Source organism: Etheostoma spectabile, chromosome 4 (assembly GCF_008692095.1).
Source record: "Etheostoma spectabile isolate EspeVRDwgs_2016 chromosome 4, UIUC_Espe_1.0, whole genome shotgun sequence".
NCBI classification, from domain to species: domain Eukaryota; kingdom Metazoa; phylum Chordata; class Actinopteri; order Perciformes; family Percidae; genus Etheostoma; species Etheostoma spectabile.
In genome coordinates, this window is record NC_045736.1 from 29,056,477 (window position 1) to 29,083,169 (window position 26,693).

The following is a 26,693-nucleotide window of genomic DNA, read 5'->3' on the forward strand; positions in this document are numbered from 1 at the left end:
GTATGTGTGTGTATGTGTGTGTGTGTGTGTGTGTCTGTGTGTGTGTCTGTGTGTTGTCCCTGTTTTCGCTCCCACCCGAGGCTTTGAGAACAGAGAGCATGTGCATCCTGTCTGTTCCTGTAAAGGAAACAATGGAACAGAGGATTCTTGGAGCCCGGAGCAAATATGGTAGTACTGCACTCAGTAACACAATGCAGGATGACAGTAGGAGGGGTTTTTGGAGTTTCTTTTTCTGTTAGTCGGTTTCTGTGCAAAGAACAGTCTTATAAAGATGCTCTCAGTGAATGTGTAGATTCTAATAGTACCAAATTGTGAGTTTGTTTTCTCAGTTGACTTTGGGACTTTCTTTATGTAGAGTCTGTGACCATGTTGTTTGGCTTCTCTATGGCTCACTCTAATGCTGCTCTCCTTTCTGTGGGTCTTGGAGGATTTTAGAAAAAAAGTAGTTCATGTTCTACCAGATCAGCGTGTTTTACTCTGTTTGACACAACCCAGCAACCCATCCCACTCTTTCAGATGCAATACCATGCTACTGGCGCCTGTAATCAGAGAATTATTCAGCCCGGGAAAGGACAAGTGTGAACGTTTTGTTGTAAATTTGGGCAATTCGTAGCATGTAAACCTCCCACTGCTTTGTAATTGGGTGATTAAAAATGCATATTGTTGTGCAGTGTGCTCAGTGTGCTCTTAAATGTATTATTAATCTCCAATGATGATGCAGTTGATGCTAATAATATGTTTCTGTATGATGCCAAAGCATCCTGATGTAACCGTTACACTGCACATCCTTTTGTATTGACATATGGTTGCTGTGTTTGTTTGGCCCAAAAAATGATTTGTTTTTGTTCTTCATAGGTATATTATGTGCCAAAATGAATATGTATTGCTTTAAGCAGTAGGGGCAGACCCTGCTAGGGAGTGCCAGTGGCTGGCTTTACTCTGGGGCAACGAAAGGAGGAGGAGAAACGGTGTTTGGTGGAAGGTGACACCATAGAGCAGGAGAAACAGGCCAGGGCCTGTGTTGTGTAGGAATTAATCAAATTACAAGAAAAAAAAAAGAAAGACATGGCTGGTTTCAACTGCTGGCTGACGTCACTAACTGTAACAGATACATGAGGCCTGCCAGCTGAAGACGTTGCAATCATTTACTAAAATTGCTCCACTTTGCAGTGACTTTGTTCAGTTGTCATCTGACGCATTTTGTTTATCTACCCCAAACTGTTAGCGGAATGCAGTGCACATTCACACCTTTTCATTGTTGACTTCGATGATGCCATATTTACAAATCTGGAGAAACCTCAACAACAAACTAGACTTAAATGTACACACTCGATTTGAACTGAAGCTTTTAATGGCATCGTTCATCCTGAATACGTTCTCTAATGAATGTCTTTATTAGATGAAGCCATCAGATGTATGTGTTTATTTCCCTGTACATAACATATAATGGCACCAGTGAGGTAATGGACACATGTACACGGTTATAATTAGATACTAGAAAAGATAAGTACGTACTGAAATTAAAGTCTTATGCAGAGCACTACTCAGCCTGTAAAACAGTCATATAATGTCCTCTGCGGCTCTGGAGGAGCTTTGTAAAGATTAATTTAAAAACAAATTCCAGATGATGGGATCAGGATTCATTTGGCTTGATCTGGGATATTTTTTTAACAAAAAAGCCTGTGTTACAAACTGTGGGTGCAAAGTTTTCAAAGATGTAGGTATGTACCAAGTGGCAACCCCTGGGGCTGAAAAAGGAAGCCAATGCAGAAGTTCCAAAAACTGCAGTTTCGCAAATGGCCACATGAGCTGTCTCCAAAAGTGAGTCAATCCCCATAGACCCAACACGTTCTCACTCCCAAGTCGTAACATGTGGACGCTTGGTCAGGAACCCTTGGCGTAACATTTCAACGTAATGGGCACCCCTCGAAGTAATATTTTAACGTGCAGGGAACTCCTATAGACTTTAATGGAGCCCCGTCCTCGTAAAATATAGACGACAGGGGACCATGACGTTTCAGATCTCGGGGATGACTGGCCCACAATAGGAATAAAAAATAGCATAATAAATGATATGTATATAACATTTAAACACATAGAGAGTGGCAAAATACCAGCTCCTCCATTTTTAACAGCCGTTTTTTAGTTTAACGTTGCTCTATAAATAAGGTTTTCGCCAGAAGTTTTGGCGGATATTGCGTCAAACTGACGAGCTATAGGCATTATACACTGTCGATAGTCGATTAATTAATTTATTTTTGTCTTTGCATAGCTTCATTTAAATCTGGTTTAAATGTTTAAATGTTTAAGAAACGCATTTGCCATTATTTCTACGCTGGCATATTTAGTGTTTTCCTATGTGGATAGCGGTGCCGCCCAACTAGACGGAGCGGCATCCTTGGCGTCGCGCACCGCTCGGAATAGCCGCCGAGCGCGGCGCTTTCAGCTTTGACTTCATTGCCGCTGACCTATCAAGGCGCGACCAATGGCTGAGCCAAGAAGCAATGATGACGTCCCTGCGCTGGTCGTGCATCTATGCACTGCGCGCCACTCGACGCACAGATCTGCACGCGTTTTCAACTTGGTAAGTAAAATACAGAAGTACAATTATCCCCACCGCTACCTAGTTAGCTCAATAAGTTGTAGTTCAAACCCTTCAACGTGCAGGCTAGCAGTCTAATGGGACGATGGATGATGTAAAGCGTTAATAAAAATACTAGCTAGCTCCAACAAGTGAAACCTACAGTAACGTTAGCGGTAAGGTAACGTTAGCTGCTGTTAGCAAATCAAGTGTTTCTTTATGCCTAGCTTATTGCCACATATACCCTCATAACGGTACAATCATGGTCTCACCTAGCACCTAAGCACTAACTTTGAAAAGCCATCCCTAACTTTGATTGAAACTCTAACAGCAGATTAACTTTTTTGACTTTACTATTGTGCTATTCCTGAATTGTCTACAGTAAAATGAACTTGATAAGCCTGATAAGTTTTCCTACTGCTATTGTCTCTCTTATTCCATCTCAACATGGTGCTTAATGTAATTAGCCATCATAGATTTACTAAAATATTGGCCAGATGTGTTGGTGAAGTAGTGGCAGAGAAACAGTAAATATGTTGTTTAGACAGTTACAAAATGCAGTTTGTCTAATATTTGTCAGTAAGTTTATAATCACACAGTGTAATAAATCAATTACTAGTTCATAGTAAGTTTTTACTATGCCTAATTAAGATAATTTTCTCTAAGTTGGCATGGTGGCTTACGGAATTATTTAATTACTTTTTTATAAAGGATAATAATTACAATTCCAGCCACAGATAAATGACATTTTGTTTAAATTAGGCTTTTTGCAATTGCTCAAATTGTATCTTATTTGTGTTTCAAATCAACTTTATTCTTTCTGTACTGAAAGGATTTAAATTAGAGGTTTTTCTGAGTAAATGAATAGAGCTGATGTTACTTAATGCTGCCGTGTACTTTTCTGGTTCAGTAAAACCATGAGCTGTTGTTAACAATTAATGCCTTATTTTAATATCACAGTAAAAATAATCCTTATATATTTTATTCTCATTTGCAGAAATGACAAAACCCAAACTTCTTAATGATGACATCCCCGCAATGCTCTTGCATCTCCACTCAACGCCTCTGCACACACTTTCAACTTGGTAAGTAAAATAAATAGGCACAATTATCCCCACAGCGACCTAGTTAGGTCAATAAGTGTTTGTTCAAACCTTTCTTTCAGATCTGAACGATTACCTGCTTGATGAAAAACTTACTGATGACCTCCAAAATGCTGATGAACTGCTTGCTGAGCTGCAGAAAGAGAGGCACACTACCACTAGGACATCCACGTCAAATCAGTGGAGAAAGAGAGACAGTGATGGAATGTCTCTATGCAAGGCCAAGGTCACGCAGGAATCAGTCAGAAAAAGGTCAGCATTGTTTTTTTTCATTCATGAATTTTCAAAAGTGTTTAGGCTTTAAAACTGAATATCAAGGGATACATTCAGTTCAAATGTTTGCACCTCGGATCTTAATTGAAATAGATAGCCTACATTAAGGTTACTACTACATACTAATACGGTACAACCTATAAAATAAGCTGATAAAAGTTAGCTTCATTGTGCCGGCTGGAACAATATTTTTTAGAAATCTTGTTATGGATGGGCAGTATAATCTCTTACAAGATGTCAACCTTGGTAAGGCTTTGTTTAAAATGGTTTATTTATTAGTTGTTAATAGCTCACTTATTTTTGAATTTGCTTTTACAACGAGCATTTGTGTTTGCTGCCATTGTCTATATATTGTTGGATATGCAGATAACCAACAGTAGTTGGATTTTGCAACTAAATTAACAGTTGTGAACCAGCCTAGGCACTAGCCATGGTGCAAGGATGACATTTTTAATGTTATCAATGTTGATGTGAGTTTTTTGTACAGCTGGTGATCACACGCCTAATCCTCCCTGCAACACTGCTGATCATGGCCCTAACTCTGCTTCAGAGACTGCTTCAAAGACCACCTCTGCTGGTATGTAAAATTTATATAACATTCAACATGAACTGTTAAAATAAAGTCTCCAGAAAGTTTTATGGTAGTATAATTGTCCCTTAATTAAGAATTTTCCTTTTGTATGGCTGTTTTTTTTGCAAATGAAACGATGAGCAAAACCATTGTGAAACTGTATTTTTTTTTAATTCTTATGTACTTTTACAATTTTTACAATTGTAACAGAATGTCTTGTGCAAGATCTACAGTACTCCTTGAGTGTCTCTGATGATGAGATACAAGAAGCTGCAGTTGACCAGGGAGCTCCTCTGGCTTCTGTGGATTGGAGCACTCGTAACGCTCTCTTTTTTGAGAGATGGAGGGCAAAGAGACCTTACCTTGTAAATAGCATGCTGGCACAGGGGAACGTGGAAACAAAAATCTGCAGTCAATGTGGGATCAACTGTGCAGCTGTCAGATGCAGAGACTGCTTACCATGTCCATTCCTCTGCGCTGAATGCGACATCAGCCGGCACAACAAAACCTACATCCTTCACAACCGGGATGCTATGTGTGCTGGTTTCTTTCAGCCATTGCCTCCAACCAGTTGCGTTGTGGATAATGCTGTTACACACTGTGGTAAGTTATGGACTTTTTTGTGAGAGTGTTTATTCTGTATGTCTAATTGTCGCTAAAGATGAATTATCCAAACCCATTTGTGTAATGTTTTTTAGTACGGCTTTTGCCTATTGAGATGCCTGTCCAAATCTGTCGCTGTCCACCAGAGGCATTGAGGGTCATCCAAGGAAAGGCAGTTGCTTTGGTCACAATAAATGGTAATTATGTGAAAGATTTCCTTTTGTCCAGTTAAAAAAAAAGATTCATATTCAACAGACACAATAATGTAATATCTTAAAGAAATGTGCACATCAGTGCCAAGTCACCAAGCTTTATATATGATGCATACAACATGGAATTCTAAGTTTGACAGTCATAACATTACAGTGGAGGTAAATGTTACTTTGTAGGACGGTATGATCTCAACATGCCAGAGCTAAGCTGCGAGGGATGCCAGGCTACTTGGACTGCAGAAGTGGATGACCTTATACAAAGTGGCTACTGGCCCGCCACCCTCAATTTTGCGACAGTTTATGAGGAAGACTTATTTTTTACTTTTGAGAGCATGAAGATGGCATCACCTGGAATGTCCTGTCAGGCATTTCTACGAATGCTTGAGAAGCGGACTGTTCGCTTTGGCCGTGTCAGTATTTCTTTCTTTATTCTGCAGCATCCTACATTTTTTATGTTTTGATATTAGAAGTTCTTTTTCGAATTGTTTTGTGCTGTTGTTTTTTTTAATAGACTGGAAAGCTCTCATCTGACAGCTTTCAGAAAAGCTTTTTTGAATGGGCTGCTGTTCAATATGAAGTTGATGCCATTTGCAAAGAGGAGCAATTTAGCTGTCCTGCCTGCACTCCAGCAATGCTTGCCGTCTCGGTTGACGGAAACCGCAAGCTTTATCGTTTCAAGAGTACAGCACGGTATTTACTTATTAGCACATGTGTATTAATGACCGGTAAAATTGACATTTATGTATTGTACAACCTTTTACTACACTATATCCTAAAATGTTAACTCTGTTGTTGTTTTTTAGATCAGAGGAGCGGCCGATCTTTGATGGTGTCTTCATTGCTAATGATGAAGATGTGACCAGATTTGTGGACCAAGTACACACCAAAACCAAACATGTAATTGCACTTCTATCTGAATATTTAAAGTCAATGACATAATAAGTCATAGTCTATCAATATTGTCATGTATTGTGATATCTACCTGTATACTTGAATTTAAAAAAAAAGCCATTAATGCTAATTTGTTTCTTGCCCACAAAATATTATTTAGAATTGTTCTCTACAATGACTGTTGACAAGATCATTTGTCAATTATGATATTCTACAATGTAGGTCACTGGAAAAGGCATTTGTGGTGGGGAGTGGTTGGCAGCCCGAGAGACTTCCTGCAGATCTAGGAGTAAGGTGGATGAGGAAGGACTGGAGCTGGCAGTTTGCAGGCACGGTGTCTTGCTGTCTGCCTTAATATGTTTAGGGTGAAATATATGCATACCCCATGTTCATTCTTACAGACCCAGCTTGCGCCCAAGCACGACATAACCTTCTTCTGTATGGTGTTGCATGTAATACTGGCCCTACCTACAGAGAGTTGTTTGGACTGTCCAGAGCTCCATCTCTTCAAAACATGAGCCCTTCCTGTCGGTTTTGCATGCTAAAGCCCATGACTTCAAATGTGAGGTTGGTGTAGTGCACAATATTCTTATACAAGACATAAAATCCCCAAATGTAAGAATAACAATTATATACCACAGTACACAGTAGTATTTCTGTGTTTGTGTATGTACAGATGTTTTTTTTTTTTTCTGCATATTGTGTCAGTTTGATTTTGATTAGCCTTTAGTTGAATTCAAGGGGGCTTTTGGGACTGCTGAATGTTTTGAATTTGTTTGTTTTGATGCCTCATAGGGGTATTCGATTGGTTTTCGTAATCTCCAGGTAGGATGGAGGTGACCCTCCAAGAATGGTGGGTCCTGTTTCGCATTAGGGGAGAGAGTAGACAGTGTAATGCGTCTCTCTCCCTCATGCGGCACTACAAGCACATTCAAAGGCGTTACACCATATAAGTTGTACCTTTATTTATAGAAAATACATTTAATTAAAAATTCTAAGCAAGACCAAATCATCTGTGCCTTAGGCGCACATGACAGCTACACTCCTCTCCATGAGATGAACCACAGAAGTTTCAACCTGGCAAATCCTTTCCCAAAGATACCTAAGTAGATTAAAGTGTGTAAAACATTGTCATGGCTCAAGTTTCTGTGATATATCTGTACAGATTATATACCTATAATTTTAGACTTCTAGAGCTCTAAATGTCCAGTTGGGGACCTGGAAACTCTGAAAGCCAGCTTCAACTGCAAGAAAAAACATGGAGGAATTTGTGCAAGATGTGAAAGACGGGGCAGATGGTGAGATAATTCTAAACATTGTCTGACATAAAGATTTAATCTTTTTATTTGGTGCTGTGTTATTCACTTTTGTTAGGAGAACAAACCCACAGACACGACACAGGCTTTGTGTCAGAAGATTGAGGCCCTCCATCAAGTATAAAACAAGTCTCAACGCCTCTACAAAACAAATGGTATTTTAACATTTAAGTCTGAAATGTTTCCATAAGTCCATAAAGTTCTAAACGATAGTGTTGATTGTTGATTCAAGTATATTCTCCACATTACAATGAACTTTAATATTGATAGTGAATTTGCTGTAATTCCAACAACGTAATTTACATTATGTAATTAACAGATAGTGTTTTTTATTTTTCGTTTCACAGACAGCAACAAATGTCGACACAGAATTAGACGGAAAATAAGGCAAGAAAAGACCACTTTGCAGACCATGCTAGCCAAGTACAACAGCCTTGTAACACCCGAGCAAGCAGTTTGCATGGATCATATTCTGGACACAGAACATCCCTGGCCTTGGCAAATAACACAAGAAGGTACGCATAATATGTATTCTGTTCGTGCTATAGTATCTATAAAGTAAGGAATCACTGTCTGTGTCTGTTCTTTGCCTTTCTCAACAACCAACTCATCCCAATAACGAGGTGGGTTATTGCTATGTCAAGTTATTTGGATGTGAAATGTTAAAGATTTCATTAAAAGACATTAACCTCTCCAAAATGGTGTTTGACTCTGGAAGCTGTGTGCCTGCAAGCGAGAAAGCATTTTTTTCTACAGGCACCACAGTAGTGCATGTGAGGGAGAGAAATGATCTCTGAAACTACATTGTTTGTGCAGTGGTCATTCTCATCTACACACGTATGTGTTACAGGCGCTGTTGATTTCAGCACAAAAAAGGAAGTCTTTGATAGGGTCATGGCAGTTCGAAGGCTTCAAGAGGAGAAGAAGATCCTTGTCAAAGAGATCAAGCAGCACTGGGATTCTCTGAAGTCCCATGCCAGATTCTTGTCTGAGTGGTCTTTCCATCAGAGTGAAAACACCCAACAAGGTAAATGTGAACATCTATTTGAAATGTTTGTATCACGTTTCATAAAGTCATGTTTAATTTTTTTTGACTTGTTGCTTACCTGTATAGTGACACATTTTGTCCCTTTTTAAGGACATCTCACAGAGAATGCGAAGAAGGGTGTCACTTGCCTCATCCGCAGAAGGCTGAGGCAAATGAAAGAGCTGCAAAGGCGTGCAAGAAAAGTCTACCTGCATGTCCTGTCTAACCCAGAAAATGACAATCAGTTTTTTTGCACTACAGATAGTTCAGATGAATTTGACTTTAGCTCGGAAAGTTCCGACTCCGATGTTGACGCTATGTAAATACTCTTCAAAAATACTAAAATACTACTACAATGTCATTGCACCTGATTTGATTACATTTTATCTTAAACCTACCCCAAATACCGCCAACAATCTAAGACTACAAATCACAGCACAAAGACTAAGCATAGCCTAGTGTTAAACAGTGGTGGAAGTATACATATCCTTTATTTCATTAAAAGTACTAATGCCACACTGTAAAAATACTCTTTTACAAGTAAAGGGAAACGAAAATGGTAGGCCAACAAACACGGAGTAAAGGAATAAAACAAAATCTGTGCTAAATGGAAGGTGGACATAATTAATGTTGGCTACTGATGTACAACCACATTGCACATTGTTATTTTATAAATGAAATAAACAAAATGTTAGGGCCAATTTGGGGTCAGTTGGACTACACTAACGTAGTGGAGTAAAAAGTAACATATTTTCTCTGAAATGTCGCGGAGTAGAAGTAGAAAGTGACATAAAAAGAAAAGACTCATAAAGTACAAGTTCCTCAACATCTCGAGTGAAGTACAGTACTGGAGTAAATTTACTTAGTTACATTCCACCACTGTTGTAATGTTTTAAACATGTAAATAATTATTTTTGAATGTACAGGCAAAACTCATTTTTTCCCTGTATTGTATATGAATGTGTTCCCTTATGGAAATGTTTTGCATGATGTTTTTTTAATAAATTATGAACGAAACGTAACTTAAGTTTTGACTTTTTTAATGTTTTATGCCATTATAACTTTGTTATACTGCTGAAAAGAGATTGAGGCGCTCTTCCTTCTTCTAACAATGGCCATAACTGTGCTTTTGAATTTGAGATGCAAAATGTGCAGATAGAGTGACAAATGATTCTACAGTAAGTAACAATGTGACAGGCCGAAATGGCTTGGTGATGGGAGGTTTAAGAGATCACTGAATAAATTATAATTATAGAACAGTCTATTTATTTCTGAATAGATTACATTACAAATCAAAAGTTACATCCAGGACACTATGACATTATAGGTCCGGGCCCGCCCATTTTGACCCAGGCCTAAAGTGAGTAGTGAGTGATTTTCATTCTAGCAGTTCATCCAATAAGCAGCCACTGACAGTGTAGTGAGAGTGAAAGAGCCGCTGTGCAATTTGCTTCAGTCTGGCTACATATCACTTTCTTTGTTGTTTTTAATTGTAAGAACAGTACAGGCCAAATGTTTTAACACACCTTGTCCTCCAATGAGTTTCCTTTATCTTCAGGACTATTTCCATTGTAGATTGTCACTGAAGGTATCAGAACTATGAATGAACACATGTGGAATTATGTACTTAATAAAAAAGCGGAAATAAGTGAAAACATGTCTTATATTCTAGTTTCTTCAAAGTAGCCCCCCTTTGCTTTTTTGATAGCGCTGCAAACCCTTGCTGTTCTCTCAATGAGCTTCATGAGGTAGTCCCTGAAATGGTCCCCCCCTTATTAATGGAGTTGGGACCATCAGTTGTGTTGCACAGAAGTCAGTTTGATACACAGCCAACAGCCTATTGGACGACTGTTACAATTCATATCATGGCCAGAACCAATCAGCTAAGGGAAGAGAAACGAGTGGCCATCATTAATTTAAGAAATGAAGGGCAGTTGGTCCGGAAAATTGCAAAAACTTTGAATGTGTACCCAAGTGCAGTCGCAAAAACCATCAAGTGCTACAACGAAACTGGCTCACATGAGGACCGCCCCAGGAAAGAAAGACCAAGAGTCTCCTCTGCTGCTGAGGATAAGTTCATCTGAGTCACCAGCCTCAGAAATCAAAAGTTAAAAGCAGCTCAGATTAGAGAGCAGATGATACCACACAGAGTTCTAGCAGCAGACCAACAAGTGCAAAGCATCTGTGGGAACTCCTTCAAGACTTATAGAAGGGACTACACACACACACAGGACCAGCTGTTATGGAAGGAGCTACACACACAGGACCAGCTGTTATAGTAGGGGCTACACACATAGGACCAGCTGTTATAGTAGGGGCTACACACACAGGACCAGCTGTTATAGTAGGGGCTACACACATAGGACCAGCTGTTATAGTAGGGGCTACACACATAGGACCAGCTGTTATAGTAGGGGCTACACACATAGGACCAGCTGTTATAGTAGGGGCTACACACACAGGACCAGCTGTTATAGCATCCAAAATTCTACAATGCCAACTTCTACTTATGAGAAATATACCAATATGTTTAAAAAACTACAACTCCCACTATAGCCCTACAACATGTTATAAAGCCAATGTACTTGTAGTTCTTTAGGGCTGGGTGGCTGGACTCGTTCGGCTCCTGTGTTTCTGCTGTCTGCCGTGAATGGGCTTCATTCCATTTCAGATTCCCGCCGGCAGGCCGGCCGAGCAAACAATGCATGAGACAAATACATTAAACTGTATTTTATTATCTTTATTGTTCGAATCCTCAAATGCAACGTTAGCCAAAAACATCAATATTTTGAATATTATGTATTAGTATATTTTCTAGTCATCAAGCGGTACGTACTATGTCCCTTCCGAAGTACTTACCTAATTGTTAAAAAAAATATATATTACGGTTCATAACTTACTGCAACAAAACTGAGAAACGTGTTGTTGCTAGTGACAAAACCTCTGATTAAATATGTGAACATTGAAGCCATACTAGCGTTAAAGACCTGCTGATAGCTGTCCAATTCTCTGATATTCGGGATGTCGGCTTTTAATGCCCCCTGCTCCGCTTCTGTCTTACAGCATACCGTTATAATTTCACCGGTGATAAGACTGAATTGTTATTATTAAAATTAAGAAATGCATACCATGACAACATCGAAATAAATGTTGATAGATGTAGCGTTTTAAAAATAGCAATTAACAACAAAGCAATCCAGCTTCCATGGCAATAGCACCTGTGAATAAATGTTGATTGAAACATTGGTTATTGGGCTAAAATACTAATAATTGCAAATTTGTATACAGCTTCTCTGCTGCAGCCTGACTGGCAGAAAGAACCGTGCTGTTGCCACAAAAGATGCTTCATCTTGAAATACATTAGTTTAAAAAACGTGCAGATATTAAGAAAAAAAACAGATAAACAGGCCTCTGTACACAAAACAATATATTTAATTAAGTGTGCATTTCAAGAACTGCTGTGATACTGAGTTGCAGGATAACTGGTCTTACCATCTGATCCAAAGGCCCTATCCCTACAGATGTTCATTCCTGCCAACCTGCTGTGCACTGACCCTGCTCTGCATGTGATGCATTTATATATTGTGCGCTAGATTCCTCTCAGGACAAGGCCTAGTATTCTCTACCTACATCTACTTACCTGGTCAATGCAGGAATTGTCTAGTGACCATAATCAAAACCAAAGCACATGTACTCTTTCATTTCCTGTGCGCTTTGTTTAAATGAGCTATTGATTTTATCGTTAGTTATTATTATGTTTGATGCAATTCAGTTTGCAATGTTTTACAACAGTGTTGAATGGTTTTATTGATGCGTTCTGAGTCAAGGTCACATAAAAACTGTTCCTTAAAACAAGATTGATATTATACAAAGTTGGAGCTTCCACAGGACAAGGAACACTGCTTCTTCTATGAATAGTCTTTGGCTGGCTCCCAGGTGTCGTCCCACACTTTGCCACTGTCCGTAAATTAAAGACAAAACACAAAATAAAAGTTAAAAGAATAACCTCAGCTGTGACGTGGAACATGTCCTCTGTCTTAATTTCATGCTACATGTACAGAATTCCACAATATAAACAACAAAAGTCTTTCTGAGAACATGCTTTAACAAATGTACAAATTCATAATGATGTTGTAACTACAGTATTGTCACTATATAAACATGTTTCCAGTCCAAGACACTAGTTTAAAGGACCTACCATGTTGAGCAAGGTGTCCACTTTATTTTGACTTCTTCTTTTCCCTAAAACAAATGACAGACAAAAGTTAGAATTAGTTAAGAAGGAAGTAATGGTTGTAATAACTTTTTAAGGACATTTCTGAAAAAGCACAGTTGTCTTCTATAGCATAATTCCATATGTCAAATTATTAATCATTTTCCTGAAATGTATTGAAGTATGCGCTACAGTATACATCTTTGTTTCGAGTATACTGAAACACTATCAGTCGGGGTCCATATGGTAAAGAATTACATTTCTGGTGGAAGTGTGTAACACATAGCACTAAATGTCCATAGTTCATAAATCACACTCCCTTCATAGCTGCATTCCCACATTACAATGTCTGGACATTAACTGGGTGAAATGTATGTGTCCTGTACAATGTCCTGTTGTGTGCTACACGCGCGCAAGTAAAACTCTGGGCCATGTTTGTACTGGATTTCCAGGACATTGAGTTCATATGAAAATAGCTCATGTTAGCAGATGGAACATGGGCCAAACATCAAAGTACACATAAAAGACATCAAAGTCATACATTTTCTCTCAAAGATGGTTTCTGTAATTTTGAATGCTACAGAAAGGGTGTTTCACCTTATAACAGATGAGGTCTGCTAGTGATTGAGTTGGTCAGGTATATATGCAAGACCTTGGTCCTAAAGCTCAACCCTGATCTGCGCAGGCTCTGGCTCCAAATATCATCAGCATCTGTGTTTGTGATATTGTGGCTTCCTTTATATGCAGATGGATGCAGGTAGAGGCAAGATTTCTCCTGATGTTGTTATTGACTGCACCAAGGCATAAAGAGCAGAAGTAACAATGGGGAAAGTACTTACATTAACAAGTCTTCTATCAACGATGCATTCATAAGGGAATATCTTTTGTAGACGGTGTTTTCTGCATTCTGAAAAATGACAAATAAAACAAAGCAATATATGAGGTTTGTATTAGACTTGATTAGTTTTAGGTCAGTGATCCTACCCATTTAGCAAAACTATAGCAAAAGTGTAGCAAGCTTACATTGACATATCAAATTATGTTTTAAGTTACTAATCAATACAAATGTTTTTTCCAAACTGCACTTGATGTTAAGGTTCCCCCACTTGCCAAATCCCACTTTAACCTCTGATAACAAGTAAGACTCTGGTCACCTCATCTTTTTGCACATTGACAGCTTTATATCAATTTATTTACTATAGCTAATACCTTTCATTTTAAGTTTAATAGCTTGTTGTCGTCTTGTGACACCTGCTCCTGGCTGCATAAAGGGAGATGAATCATAGACCGATGTGTGTGGAGGAGGCTGAGATGAGGCAGAAGAGAGAGCAGGAGGCTGAAAGGAGGCTGAAGAGAGAGCAGGAGGCTGAGAGGAGGCAGAAGAGAGAGCAGGAGGCTGAAAGGAGGCAGAAGAGAGAGCAGGAGGCTGAAAGGAGGCAGAGAGAGAGCAGGAGGCTGAGAGGAGGCAGAAAAGAGCAAGGCGAAGGGGCTAAGACAGGAGCTGAAGAGGCTGAGAGGAGCAGGAGGCTGAAGAGAGCTGAAGAGAGAGCAGGAGGCGAAAGGAGGCTGAAAGCGAGCAGAGCTGAAGGAGGCAGAAGAGAGAGCAAGGCTGAGAGGAGGCAGAAGAGAGAGCAGGAGGCTGAAAGGAGGCTGAAGAGAGAGCAGGAGGCTAAAGGAGGCTGAAGAGAGAGCTGAAGGAGGCTAGAGAAGCGGAGGCTTGAAAGGAGGCTGAAGAGAGAGCAGGAGGCTGAGAGGAGGCAGAAGAGAGAGCAAGAGGCTGAGAAGGGTGAGAAGGTGACACGGGCACCAGATGTAGAACATATTCTCCATCTGCATCTGGTGCTGCTGACTTCTCCTCTGGAACAACTGGGATGGGTGCAGTTGCGGAGCCTGCAACATCTTCAGGAGCAAATAATTCTGCAATTGTTAAATGTTAAATATTAATTAAACTGGGTAGAATATTAGTAAACACAAAATACATATAAAATACTTAAAGTTTTTTTAGCAGCTTATGTAGCAGCATATCTTAACGTATTTAGGTTGTTCAAGGGTTACCAATTAATATCATACTCAATAGTATTCTCATTCAGATTTTCCCCAAGATTAACTAACCTTGGCCAGTACAGTAAGGACTTAGCCTAGTACATGATGCTTGCATTCTATAAGGTGAGGCACTGTGGTGCTGCAATATGCTGTCTTAAAGTTTTTACTAAGGCACGTTAATGTATGTTGATATTAGTAATAGTATATGGTTGAATGTCACATGTCTATGGGGGAAAAAGTATACTTTGTCTTGTCATAGCACCATTTTTTCTAATCTTAAACAAAGGACAACTTACTTCCCAGCAGATGTTCATAGAGCTTGCTCATCTTTCCTATGATGTCTTGAGCAACCCCTGTTGGCTCAAGAAAATGTATAATGTCACCACTTAGCTGGCTCTTGCGGTCTTGATGACCAAGAAAAAGGATTGGCTTGTATCCAAGAGCTGTCAATTTTAAAACCTGCAAGAAAAACAAAGGCATATGTATCCTCTGGTTAGCATCACAGGAGATGGTGGTACAGACTTTATGTTCTAGTCACAATAAACAGCACCATCTCTAGAGCTGTAATATCTTTGAAGAATCGTGGTTCGTAGCAGCCCTGATGCCGGCACTTTTTCTTTTGACAAGTAAATGTAGTCTATGTGAATGTGGATGTTTATCATTTTGTTCATCTTCATTTATCAAAGGAAATCTTTTGCAATTATGCACTGACTGCATGCACACAGACATACACAGCTACTCAGAACAGACATTCTGATTTGCTGACCCTTGTGCAGTTGGGTGTTCAGGCCTTAATCTCCCCCTAGGGTTGCCCAACTAACTGAAACATCATTTTAATTACAATATGGTCAGATGCCATATCCAAATCCTAGGAGCTGCAATTTTTTGTTAAAGTTAAAATGTTATATCCATATGAAATTATGCAATACCATGTTACACTGAAGCCTAGGAAAACAAGTTGGCAAATATTATTATATTTATATATTTATATAATATAATTATATTTGTTTAGTACAGACTAGAGTTGGGTGGTATCCAAATTTTGATAATGTCAAACCTCCTCCCTATTTTACCGTGGTATACATTATTAGTGTGACTAACTAAAAATTAAGACGTGAGGGTCAGACGGCATCACCAAACTGTTGGCTTGTGCCTCCACCATTCAGAAAGTGAAAACCAAACACTGATACTGAAATACCTCTCCCTTCTCATTAGGGCGGCATCCCAAATGCTGCCAGACTACAGAAGTCCTGTTCTTCTTCCAGACCAGGTCACTTGCTATCTTTCCCCCCCTCTCTCTCCTCTGCACTGTCACATGATAACAATCACACATAAGCATTTTTAGGCATTAAATAAATTATATTTAATATTTAATCCTTGTCTCCTATATAAGTGCATTGCATTTTTTAATGACAGTATTGAAACTGATACCATCACAATTTTTAAGACCCCACGGGATACTGTATTACCGCCCAACTCTAGTACAGACCCCAACAAAAATCATCAAATATATATATATATTTCAGTGAAAATGAATTGCAACAACTAACACTATAAAGGTAAATCAATAAACATTTTGTAGGCATATCATACACCCCTATAACCCACCTATATTTTCCTGCCCATCTGGCGACTGTGACAATTATATAATTATCTGGAAGCCAACGTCTTACAATTTGAGAACTATGAAAACTTACCGACAACTGGGCAGCATCTAAGATCTTGCCATTATTTTTGTTTTTTTTAATTGATGAGGCCCAGTTGGTATTTTTTACTTTTGCCTGTTGTTTTTTTTGCTTCTGCTTATATGGGAAGCAGAAAAGGCAGGCAAAACAGGTTTTTCTGTTGAGCCTGTTTGGAGCCTGGCAGGAAGGGCACGGTTTCATTTTGGGTTTTGTCATTTCTGCAAATGAGAATAAAATATATAAGGATTATTTTTACTGTGATATTAAAATAAGGCATTAATTGTTAACAACAGCTCATGGTTTTACTGAACCAGAAAAGTACACGGCAGCATTAAGTAACATCAGCTCTATTCATTTACTCAGAAAAACCTCTAATTTAAATCCTTTCAGTACAGAAAGAATAAAGTTGATTTGAAACACAAATAAGATACAATTTGAGCAATTGCAAAAGCCTAATTTAAACAAAATTCATTTATCTGTGGCTGGAATTGTAATTATTATCCTTTATAAAAAAGTAATTAAATAATTCCGTAAGCCACCATGCCAACTTAGAGAAAATTATCTTAATTAGGCATAGTAAAAACCTACTATGAACTAGTAACTGATTTATTACACTGTGTGATTATAAACTTACTGACAAATATTAGACAAACTGCATTTTGTAACTGTCTAAACAACATATTTACTGTTTCTCTGCCACTACTTCACCAACACATCTGGCCAATATTTTAGTAAATCTACTGTTATGGCTAATTACATTAAGCACATGTTGAGATGGAATAAGAGAGACAATAGCAGTAGGAAAACTTATCAGGCTTTATCAAGTTCATTTTACTGTAGACAATTCAGGAATAGCACAATAGTAAAGTCAAAACAGTTAATCTGCTGTTAGAGTATTTTCAATCAAAGTTAGGGATGGCTTTTCAAAGTTAGTGCTTAGGTGCTAGGTGAGACCATGATTGTACCCGTTATGAGGTTATATGTGGCAATAAGCTAGGCATAAAGAAACACTTGATTTGCTAACAGCAGCTAACGTTACCTTACCGCTAACGTTACTGTAGGTTTCACTTGTTGGAGCTAGCTAGTATTTTTATTAACGCTTTACATCATTCATCGTCCCATTAGACTGCTAGCCTGCACGTTGAAGGGTTTGAACTACAACTTATTGAGCTAACTAGGTAGCGGTGGGGATAATTGTACTTCTGTATTTTACTTACCAAGTTGAAAACGCGTGCAGATCTGTGCGTCGAGTGGCGCGCAGTGCATAGATGCACGACCAGCGCAGGGACGTCATCATTGCTTCTTGGCTCAGCCATTGGTCGCGCCTTGATAGGTCAGCGGCAATGAAGTCAAAGCTGAAAGCGCCGCGCTCGGCGGCTATTCCGAGCGGTGCGCGACGCCAAGGATGCCGCTCCGTCTAGTTGGGCGGCACCGCTATCCACATAGGAAAACACTAAATATGCCAGCGTAGAAATAATGGCAAATGCGTTTCTTAAACATTTAAACATTTAAACCAGATTTAATGAAGCTATGCAAAGACAAAAATAAATTAATTATCGACTATCGACAGTGATATGCCTATAGCTCGTCAGTTTGACGCAATATCCGCCAAAACTTCTGGCGAAAACCTTATTTATAGCAACGTTAAACTAAAAACGGCTGTTAAATGGAGGAGCTGTATTTGCCATCTCTATGTGTTTAATGTTATATACATATCATTTATTATGCTTTTTTATTCCTATTGTGGGCCAGTCATCCCCGATCTGAAACGTCATGGTCCCCTGTCGTCTATATTTTACGAGACGGGGCTCCATTAAAGTCTATGTTCCCTGCACGTTAAAATATTACTTCGAGGGGTGCCCATTACGTTGAAATGTTACGCCAAGGTCCTGACCAAGCGCCACATGTTCGACTTGGGAGTGGAGAACGTGTTTGTGACCCACATGTTAAAATTGCCAATTTTACAGCCTGGTACAAAACAACAGTTTTGGTCTCTATAGCCAATCCCCCTTTAGCCTTTACTAAATACATTTGAATGGATAAATCTATACATATTTTAATTCAAAATGCATTGATTTTATTTAAATTCATGAAACTACCTGCTCACAGTAACATTTGGACTGTACACACATAACTGTATGTGTGTCCATCTACAGGGCCCCCAAATTGAGAGAGTTTTTACTTTACTGGGCTGTCATAAAGGACAATAGAGATTACTTTACTTACTTTAGATTACTTTGAGGTTACTGCCCACCATCTTTGTCTTTGTGCTCTATTGTTACATTATCACAATTCAGCCTGGGCGTGATCTTAACTGTGTAAGGAGGCGGGCATGTTTGACTTGCACGGCTTGCTCAGTCTCTGAATATTCAGTGGTGCCTGTCCTTTGAAGCTGCTCCTCAGTCTCCTTTTGTGAGTGAAGCAGCTTTATTCATTGTGACCTTTGCAAAGTGATCTTTAACCTAGCGGGAAACCACAAAGAACTCTTCGGGGACTTCTGCAAACCTCTCTACGATGAATCATGTTTTGGAAATGACCAATTTTTTGGACGGACCAATAAGAAGCCACAGACTCTAGTAAAGTTGTGTTTTACAAATGCATCAACATTAAGATCATTGCTTATTTAATTGCATATTTGAAAAGACTTCATCAGCACAACATCAGACTATAGTCTTAAAGTCTCAAATTGTTAATTTCAGTTCATGTGCTGCTGCTGTCATCATGAAATAAGTCAGATTTCTTGTTGCCATGGCAGTGATTGTAATACTGTCTTCCAGGGCAGCTGGATTTCTTCAACACTTTGTCTTGGAGATGTCCTGTTTTTATTCCAGGGAGAATTGTGTAACCCATAAAATCAATGCCCTGGATGATTTTGTGAAGGTTTGGCCAGCTGTGTGGGACATCTCATTATGTTTGCAGTCTCTGTGGCATACTGCAGCTCATGTTGTGCCATGTAGTCATTTGGGTTTTAAACATAGAATGAGAGCAGGTGCAGTCATAGTCCAAAAGCACTGGAGAGGAAACAAACACAAACAACATGCCTTATCCTGCCTTGAAGTGTCCCTTGTCCCCGCGGACCTCTGCTATGCCATCACTTTGTGCTCAGCTCCCCACGCACAGCGGCCAAACCTTAAGCCTAAGCCACAAATGAGCCTGATCGGCTGCCTCCGTTGCCTCCTGTAGAGTACTGTACCTGCTCCTTTCAGCTAGCAGGCGTTTGGGATCATGCTGTGATAAATTGCCAAGCAGCTAGGTGAGGCGAAAGGTTCCTCCAAGACTGTTTTGTTTAATTGCTAGTCCACTAGCTGAACAGGAAAATAGTGTATGCATGTTATTTAGGCTGGCTGCAAAACTCAAGAGCAGCAGATTATGTCACAACGTTCAGGTTTGATTAGTTGACTTTAAAGAACTCATCCAGTAGAAGATCTCATCTGAACAGAATCAACCCATAGAGCTTAGTGATTTAATGTATCCAATTCATTCAACACAGCTACTAAAAGATAAATAGAAGCAATCATGAAAAATATTACGTGACAATAGTCTTTCTCTTGCTTCACATCAGTGGAGCACATACTCTATTTGCCTATTAAAATGATGCATTTTTCTTGAATCTGCAGGACACCAGATTGTAAAATAAGGTTAGATCTATTTTCTCAGATGCCATTGTTGCTGTGCTATTATTTATACATCACATTTACTATATCGCTGTGAGACATGCATGATAGAGATGTCTATGGTTGAATTATGACACCAGTATCAGTGATTGTGACAATGATAAAGAAATTTGAAGTGGGTTTTATGCCTTTTATATTAAGTACTTTGTGCTCTTAAAAACCGGCACTGTTCACATTTTGCTGAGCATTGTTTCATCTATACACTTGTTCATACTAAATTGGATTATTGACCAGGTTATCGGAGTCCAATAATTACTTAATTTCATCTCCTGTAACAGTTAGTCATTAAATATTAAATATCATTATTAATGTATTATGTATTACATTGTCAATAATTGGCCATTCATTTTTTTTACATTTGTTGTCTTTCTTAAAAGGATCTCATTATGTCCAACAAGAAGCCTAATGAACCAGATAGAAAGACAGAAAGAAATCATTTTGTACATGGATCTCACAAGATCAAAGTGTGTGTTTGGTTCATTTGGAAATATTCCTACACAATGATGTGACACCGGGAAAAGGTTGACATTTAAACTCCACAACGTTTTATAGATTTTTACAGGTACTTGCCGATATCATGCCCCACTTCCTGTTAGTAACAAGCAGGAGCGATTCTAGGATCAGACCCTTGGGGGGGGGGGGGGGGGGGGGGTCAGCCCCTGATGAGCATGTGACACAGATATAGTGCAATGCAAAAGTGTTAACCCTCTCTCCCTCCCCAAAAATGTATAAAAAACAACCATTTTGCATCATAACTTTGATTTTATCAGCTTGTCTGTACAACTCCGGTCAAATTTAACAAGGATGACATTATGTCATCTGAGTTATGGAAGTAACTAGTTATAGCCATTGATCACATTAAAACACTATACACATTACATCACTTTAACGGTTAGCAGTGGGAGCCAATAATATGATGATAGTACGTGTAGATATTCATATAAATGTGCTCCCAATTTATTTACAGTATGTTTATATTATTGGTTACTTTAGTCATTTTTTGTAAATGCTATTGATATTCCTAATTTCCTTAGCAAAAAAACTGTGATGTTATCAAAGGGGACACAAAAATGGTAATTTGTACTCATTTGCTTCAATAAGCAAGTGGTTTTATGATTTGTTCAGTCCCTTAACGACTCTAACAATTGTATGTACCTTATTGTAAAGTGTTACCATGCTTTTTGTAGTTGTGGTCTTTGTTAAAAAACCATCTCTGTTGTGTATTGTAGTTAGCTATCTGGGAAACTGTAATTAATCAAGATAACACATACCCCAGAGTCTCCCAAGTCCCTAGTTGAGTATGCAGACTTCATCCACATGAAAAATGGTCATTTGAAGAGACTCCAGATAATTACATTTATTTACAACCTCTCACTGATCCCGTCATCAATTTTCATCACCATTCTTAGCCACCCTCAGGAGGTCTTAAACTTATCACACTTCCTTTCTGATCATTTGTTTTTTTTCTTAAAGTCTAAAACGTATCATTCTTCAACATCGCCACAAGCAAAATATCTCAGTTCCCTCCACCCTGTTTCACACGACCTTCTCCAAGTCTCATTTAAAGTGATGTTTTTCTTTTCTTCTTTATCCACAGATCTCGTATTTTCCTGGATCTTTAATGAGTACCCAACATTTGTGAAGCAGGATACTCGCCGATTCATCTCACAGGAGACCGGGAATCTGTACATAGCCAAAGTGGAGCCCTCAGATGTTGGCAACTACACCTGTGTGGTGACCAACACCGTCACAAAGACCCGAGTCCAGGGTCCACCCACTCCACTAGTGCTCCGCAGTGATGGTGAGCCCTGGTTTTGAACACGCTAACTGCATTAACCCACTAAAATGAAAACATTAACAAACACAGCACATTAGAGTGCTGGCTAGAAGTGTGTTCTGGTTAATTGGGCCGCATATCACATTGTTTTTCGGTAGGATCTGCTAATTACAGTGTCCTGTCATTGGGACATTGATTTTGATGCAAATGTTGCCTCTTAATTGTACTGAGTTGGCCTAATTAAATCCATGGTTTTCCAGATGATTTCCCTTTTCCAATGATGGAAAGTTGCAGTATATATTTAGTCTGTATTTGCACACAGCCGATTCTCCGTTTGTTTGTAAAAGGGACTGCATATATATAGCACTTTTGTCGTCTTGGTGACCACTTAAAGCACTTTACAACAGAAACCAGCATTCAACCATTCACACACACATTTGTACACACTGGTGGCAGAAGTTACCATGCAAGGTGCCACCAGGCGCGATAAACATTCACATTGGGAGGAATTTGGGGTTCAGGATCTTACCCAAAGGCATTTCGAAATGAAGACTGCAGGGATCGACCTGCCAACTTTGTGATTAGTGGATGACTACTCCACCTCCTGAGCCACAGCTGCTCCTCCACATTTGGTTACAGGGAGATTTGTGATACCCCTCTACTGCCTTTGATATAGCCAGTTCAAAAACTCAGCACTGTTACTGGGCTATAGTTATACCCTCTGGAGGTATAAAATAATGTTTACTCCTATGATGACTATGAAGTTTTCAGTTCAACGCATTCTCATGAACGGGTCAGTATGATATCCCACAAAAATGTATGCACATAAAAACGTATGCTATCCTACAAAATTAGGAGACTGCCGGGTGGTCTCTGACGCCATGTGGTCACGAGCTCCATGATGCCGAGCGGCAGTTGCTAGTTGTTTAAGCCGCTACAGAGCTTTGTGAGACCGGCTACAGACGTCTGTTGTGTCAGCGGTAGTTGGTAGTTCAGTTACCCGAAAACAGGTGACTTTGAGCCCGGTACAAAGCACTGCGAGCTGCCGGTCGGGGTTAAATTTAGTCCACAAAATATGACTTGTCTTGCTGTGACGAAAGTTAAGATTAGGCACCAAAACAACTAGTTAAGATTAGGAAAAAGATTGTGGTTTGGATTAAAACACTCCTAAGGTACACACATTTCCTGGGTGAAAGGCTTTCATTTTCCCCAGGAAGCAAACTCCGCTCTCTGATTTGAAAGTCCTGTACGTTAACACCCCCCCCCCATCCACCGTGACCACCTCCCTACACGGCCAGCAGCGTTCTTATACAGCGGCCGCCAATGCAAACATGGAATGTTTACAAATTACAGTGCTTAACGTTTTTAACTTTGCATAGCTTTTTGAACAAATGGTTCATGAGAACAGGTTGTTCAGTTTGACTTAATTTCTCAAAAAATATGAATTTGTAATATTTCATGTGTATGTTTTTTGATGTATATTTTTTAAATGAGCATACAATAAGACGTGGAATTACAAAAAATACTACACTCAACAAAGGCATTCCCGATTAGTCTCTGTGTGTTATGTTGATAATCACACAATGGCTCACCATGCATATACATTAACCTCTAGCCCCTGTCATCATGTCTTTGGATTTTGTTTTCCTTCAGTGTTTTCTCACTTTTTACTAGTACTAAAAAATATACAGCTCCTCCATTCTGTGCTGGGATCTAATGGTTGATTTTCTACATCAGTGCTGAAAATTTGGTTTGCTCCACCTGGTAGTGATAAACAAAAAGACAATCTTGCAATGTCAGTACCTGAAAGTAGGTTAGTGGTTTTAAAGAATACAAATGAAATGTAAAGGTTAATTATCTCTTTCTCTGCTACTTTTAGCATGTCCTTTAACATGAAGCTCTGATGCTTAAGGCTGGCCTTATCAAGGCACTCCGGAGGAAAGGTCACTGCCAGCAAGTAATCTAATTGTAGGCTTCTGTCCTAGGAGAACGTTCCTTATCATATTTATTGTAATGCAGCACAAGAAATTATGCTTAATGTTATTTTTATAACAAATGTCTTGTTTTATATTTCTGTGGGTTTTAGTCTCTTTTTTTGTCCAATTAATTACAGCTGATCTGGTGCAACAACAAAAAATACTACCAAGAGTGAGCACTACTTCTTATTTAACAGCAGTGCTAGGTCTTGCTATTATGTTGTTATGTGTGTTTAATGATTTGTGGATATTTCACTAGAGGAGTTATGTTGTTTCATATTGGACACACACAGAAACATCTGCTTACCACTAGTGTGATAATAATGGTTTTTGCAAAAAATAATGCAAAATATTACAAAACATTGTGCCTACAGTCACATATTTTCCTAACTCTTAAATGCTCTTGTGTAGTTATGCTGTAATAAAATAGGACTATGTTTACAACATTGGTAACCAGAGGCTAATTTTGTAAAAAAAAAAAAAAAAAAACTGACAACATTTGAATTATAGCCTAGGAATCTGACATAAGATTATTATTATTAGGTTTACTACATGTTCTTGTTATTCCAAATGCAGTTTAAAGAACTGCCAATTGAGTTGACAACATTCATTCACATAGAGCCATATCATATATTTAAATTGGGAATAAATCTGAAATTTCTTACCTCACTGTTTGTTAAATTAAAGACATAATCGCAAATAGCTTGTGGAGCAATTCCTGAGCATTTTGCCGACCTACTTCCTTCCTTTCCTTTTTCATTACACCTTCAGTCAGGGGGGCTCAGGCAGTGAGGGTGCAGGCTGGCACATTAAACAGGTGTCCCCTACAAAAGGTTATGTTATGAGACAATTACCCGTCCACTTCCACCTGTCTGCTTAAAATGGGTGATAGTGCTGTGGTTACATTCCTGTATGAGACAGTTGTGATAAGGATCTGAATTAGCTTTCACAGTCACTCAGGAGCCATCGTGATAACACATGCCTCACCAAATCAACAAGATGAAATTGGCCTGTTTCCTCCATCTCTGAAGCTATTTGTGCAACCCAGCCCTGAATTACAGCAATGGGGAGAACCTGCTGTTACACTGGTGGATGGGATGGGTTTAAAATACCACGCTGTGTGCACTCAGAATTGGGACAGCTTGGAGAAAGAAAAGTACAGCTATTACAAATTAATTGATATAATTTCCATAAGTGTTATTTAAGGGGAATACAAAAATATGCTTATGTTTTTAGACACTCCAGTGTTGATTAAAGCTAGAGGACCAGAGAGCCTACATTCCCGTCTTCTCCTTTATTCCGAGCTATTTTTAGCGTGCACAGTAGCAATATTATAATCCACCAGAGCTGCTTCACCGACGGTGAATGGGATGCTTTGCGGACACAGTGGCGGTATCCAGGGGGAATTTTTGGGCCCATTTTCTGGTTCATAGCTGTTAGCACTACAATAAGATAAAACTCATCTGGATGTAAAAACTCAAACCGTCTCAAAGTTGTTGTTTTTTCATTCAATATCAGTGTGTTACATGTCCACCGGAGAGCTTCCGGCTTCTTTTCTCATTATTTTCAACGGGAGAGCATTCTGTGACAGCTGAGAGCAGAGTGACTTTCTGCTGCTCAGATCGCACAGCGTTGGAAGTTGAAAAACATTTCAGCTTATAGTAAAAAAAAAAGAAAAAAAAAAAGATGGCTGTACTTGAAAAAGGTTTTCAGTAGCTTTGTAGCAAAAGCAAAGGCCACAGCTAGTCTTTTATTTAGTTGTCTTTGCCTGAGTTGTTTAGCTCGAGTTTCAAATCACAAATACAACTCTTTCTTCTTTTTTGTTTGCACTAACGCTTATTTGCATTCCTCTTTCAGGTGTGATGGGTGAATATGAGCCAAAGATTGAAGTTCAGTTTCCAGAGGTTGTTCATGTTGCCAAAGGATCCACTGTAAAGCTGGAATGCTTTGCTCTGGGAAAGTAAGCCAACTCTTAGTCAGGCCCAGCATGCTCACTTGCATAAGACCAATATTACCAGAAGGCTGCTGGAAGATTTTTTTTATGTGTTTCACAAATTTGCTGCAATCCTCATGTGTTTCACATGAAGCTGCACATCTAAGGAGTAAGAGGGCACAAGTTGTAAAAATCTTCTACTAAAATGCCAGGTTTTGTTACACAATGTACTGAGTACAGAACCACTGTAGGTAACATGCCTAAAGTTAGATTACTGTTCTAACAGTTCTATGGAGGAATTCGTGCAGTTACATTCACCAGGAAATATAACTCGTGAGTTGTACAGGAATATCATGAATATCATGGAGGAATGTTCATGGAATACATTTTTGGTGTAAAAAAGATGGATTTGATCCCTAAAAAATCAAAGTAAAGCCCTAAATCCTCTACTCATCAGCCTGCTCTTGCATTAAATATTAAGGCTTTTAAGTATTTTAAGGTTAATGTGAGTACCCTGTCCTTAATATTGCAGATTAGGGGCCAATTGAGACATTCAATTCAAATATTTAAGACACTATGGGCCCTATCTTGCACCCGGTGCAGACTCAAATGTCTTTGCTATATAAGACCGACGCAGTTGTTAATTTCCCGTCCAGCGCCCATGTCGTTTAAATAGCAAATGCACCTGCAGCCATCTTTGCGCCCATGGGTGTGCTGCTCCTATAGGGAGGTTTGTTCAGGTAAATTCTTGGCGTATTGCTATCTTGAGGCAGCGGAAAGTGATCGCGGTATTGACCAACAAAAACCTGGTCTAA

At 39.1% G+C, this 26,693-nt stretch overlaps 1 protein-coding gene and 3 long non-coding RNA genes across 4 annotated transcripts in view; 2 read left to right on the forward strand and 2 right to left on the reverse strand.

Moving 5' to 3' along the window:
• The window catches only part of cntn4 (contactin 4), a 167,582-nt gene that overhangs the window by 81,473 nt on the left and 59,416 nt on the right, over positions 1 to 26,693 (forward strand). Inside the window, exons 6-7 of the mRNA XM_032514281.1 lie at positions 21,790 to 21,993; positions 25,803 to 25,905. Of these exons, the coding sequence (XP_032370172.1) occupies positions 21,790 to 21,993; positions 25,803 to 25,905 (307 nt within the window). The remainder of the gene's footprint in view (positions 1 to 21,789; positions 21,994 to 25,802; positions 25,906 to 26,693) is intronic.
• LOC116688317 (uncharacterized) lies at positions 7,682 to 8,527 on the forward strand. Its single transcript, XR_004331754.1, has 3 exons — positions 7,682 to 7,705; positions 7,898 to 8,065; positions 8,401 to 8,527. It is a non-coding gene; the product is annotated as an uncharacterized LOC116688317 (long non-coding RNA).
• Positions 12,472 to 14,189, reverse strand: LOC116688318 (uncharacterized). The gene is made up of 3 exons (XR_004331755.1): positions 14,000 to 14,189; positions 13,630 to 13,697; positions 12,472 to 12,534 (listed from the first exon to the last, which is right to left on the reverse strand). It is a non-coding gene; the product is annotated as an uncharacterized LOC116688318 (long non-coding RNA).
• LOC116688319 (uncharacterized) lies at positions 15,144 to 17,965 on the reverse strand. The gene is made up of 3 exons (XR_004331756.1): positions 17,736 to 17,965; positions 16,531 to 16,736; positions 15,144 to 15,292 (listed from the first exon to the last, which is right to left on the reverse strand). It is a non-coding gene; the product is annotated as an uncharacterized LOC116688319 (long non-coding RNA).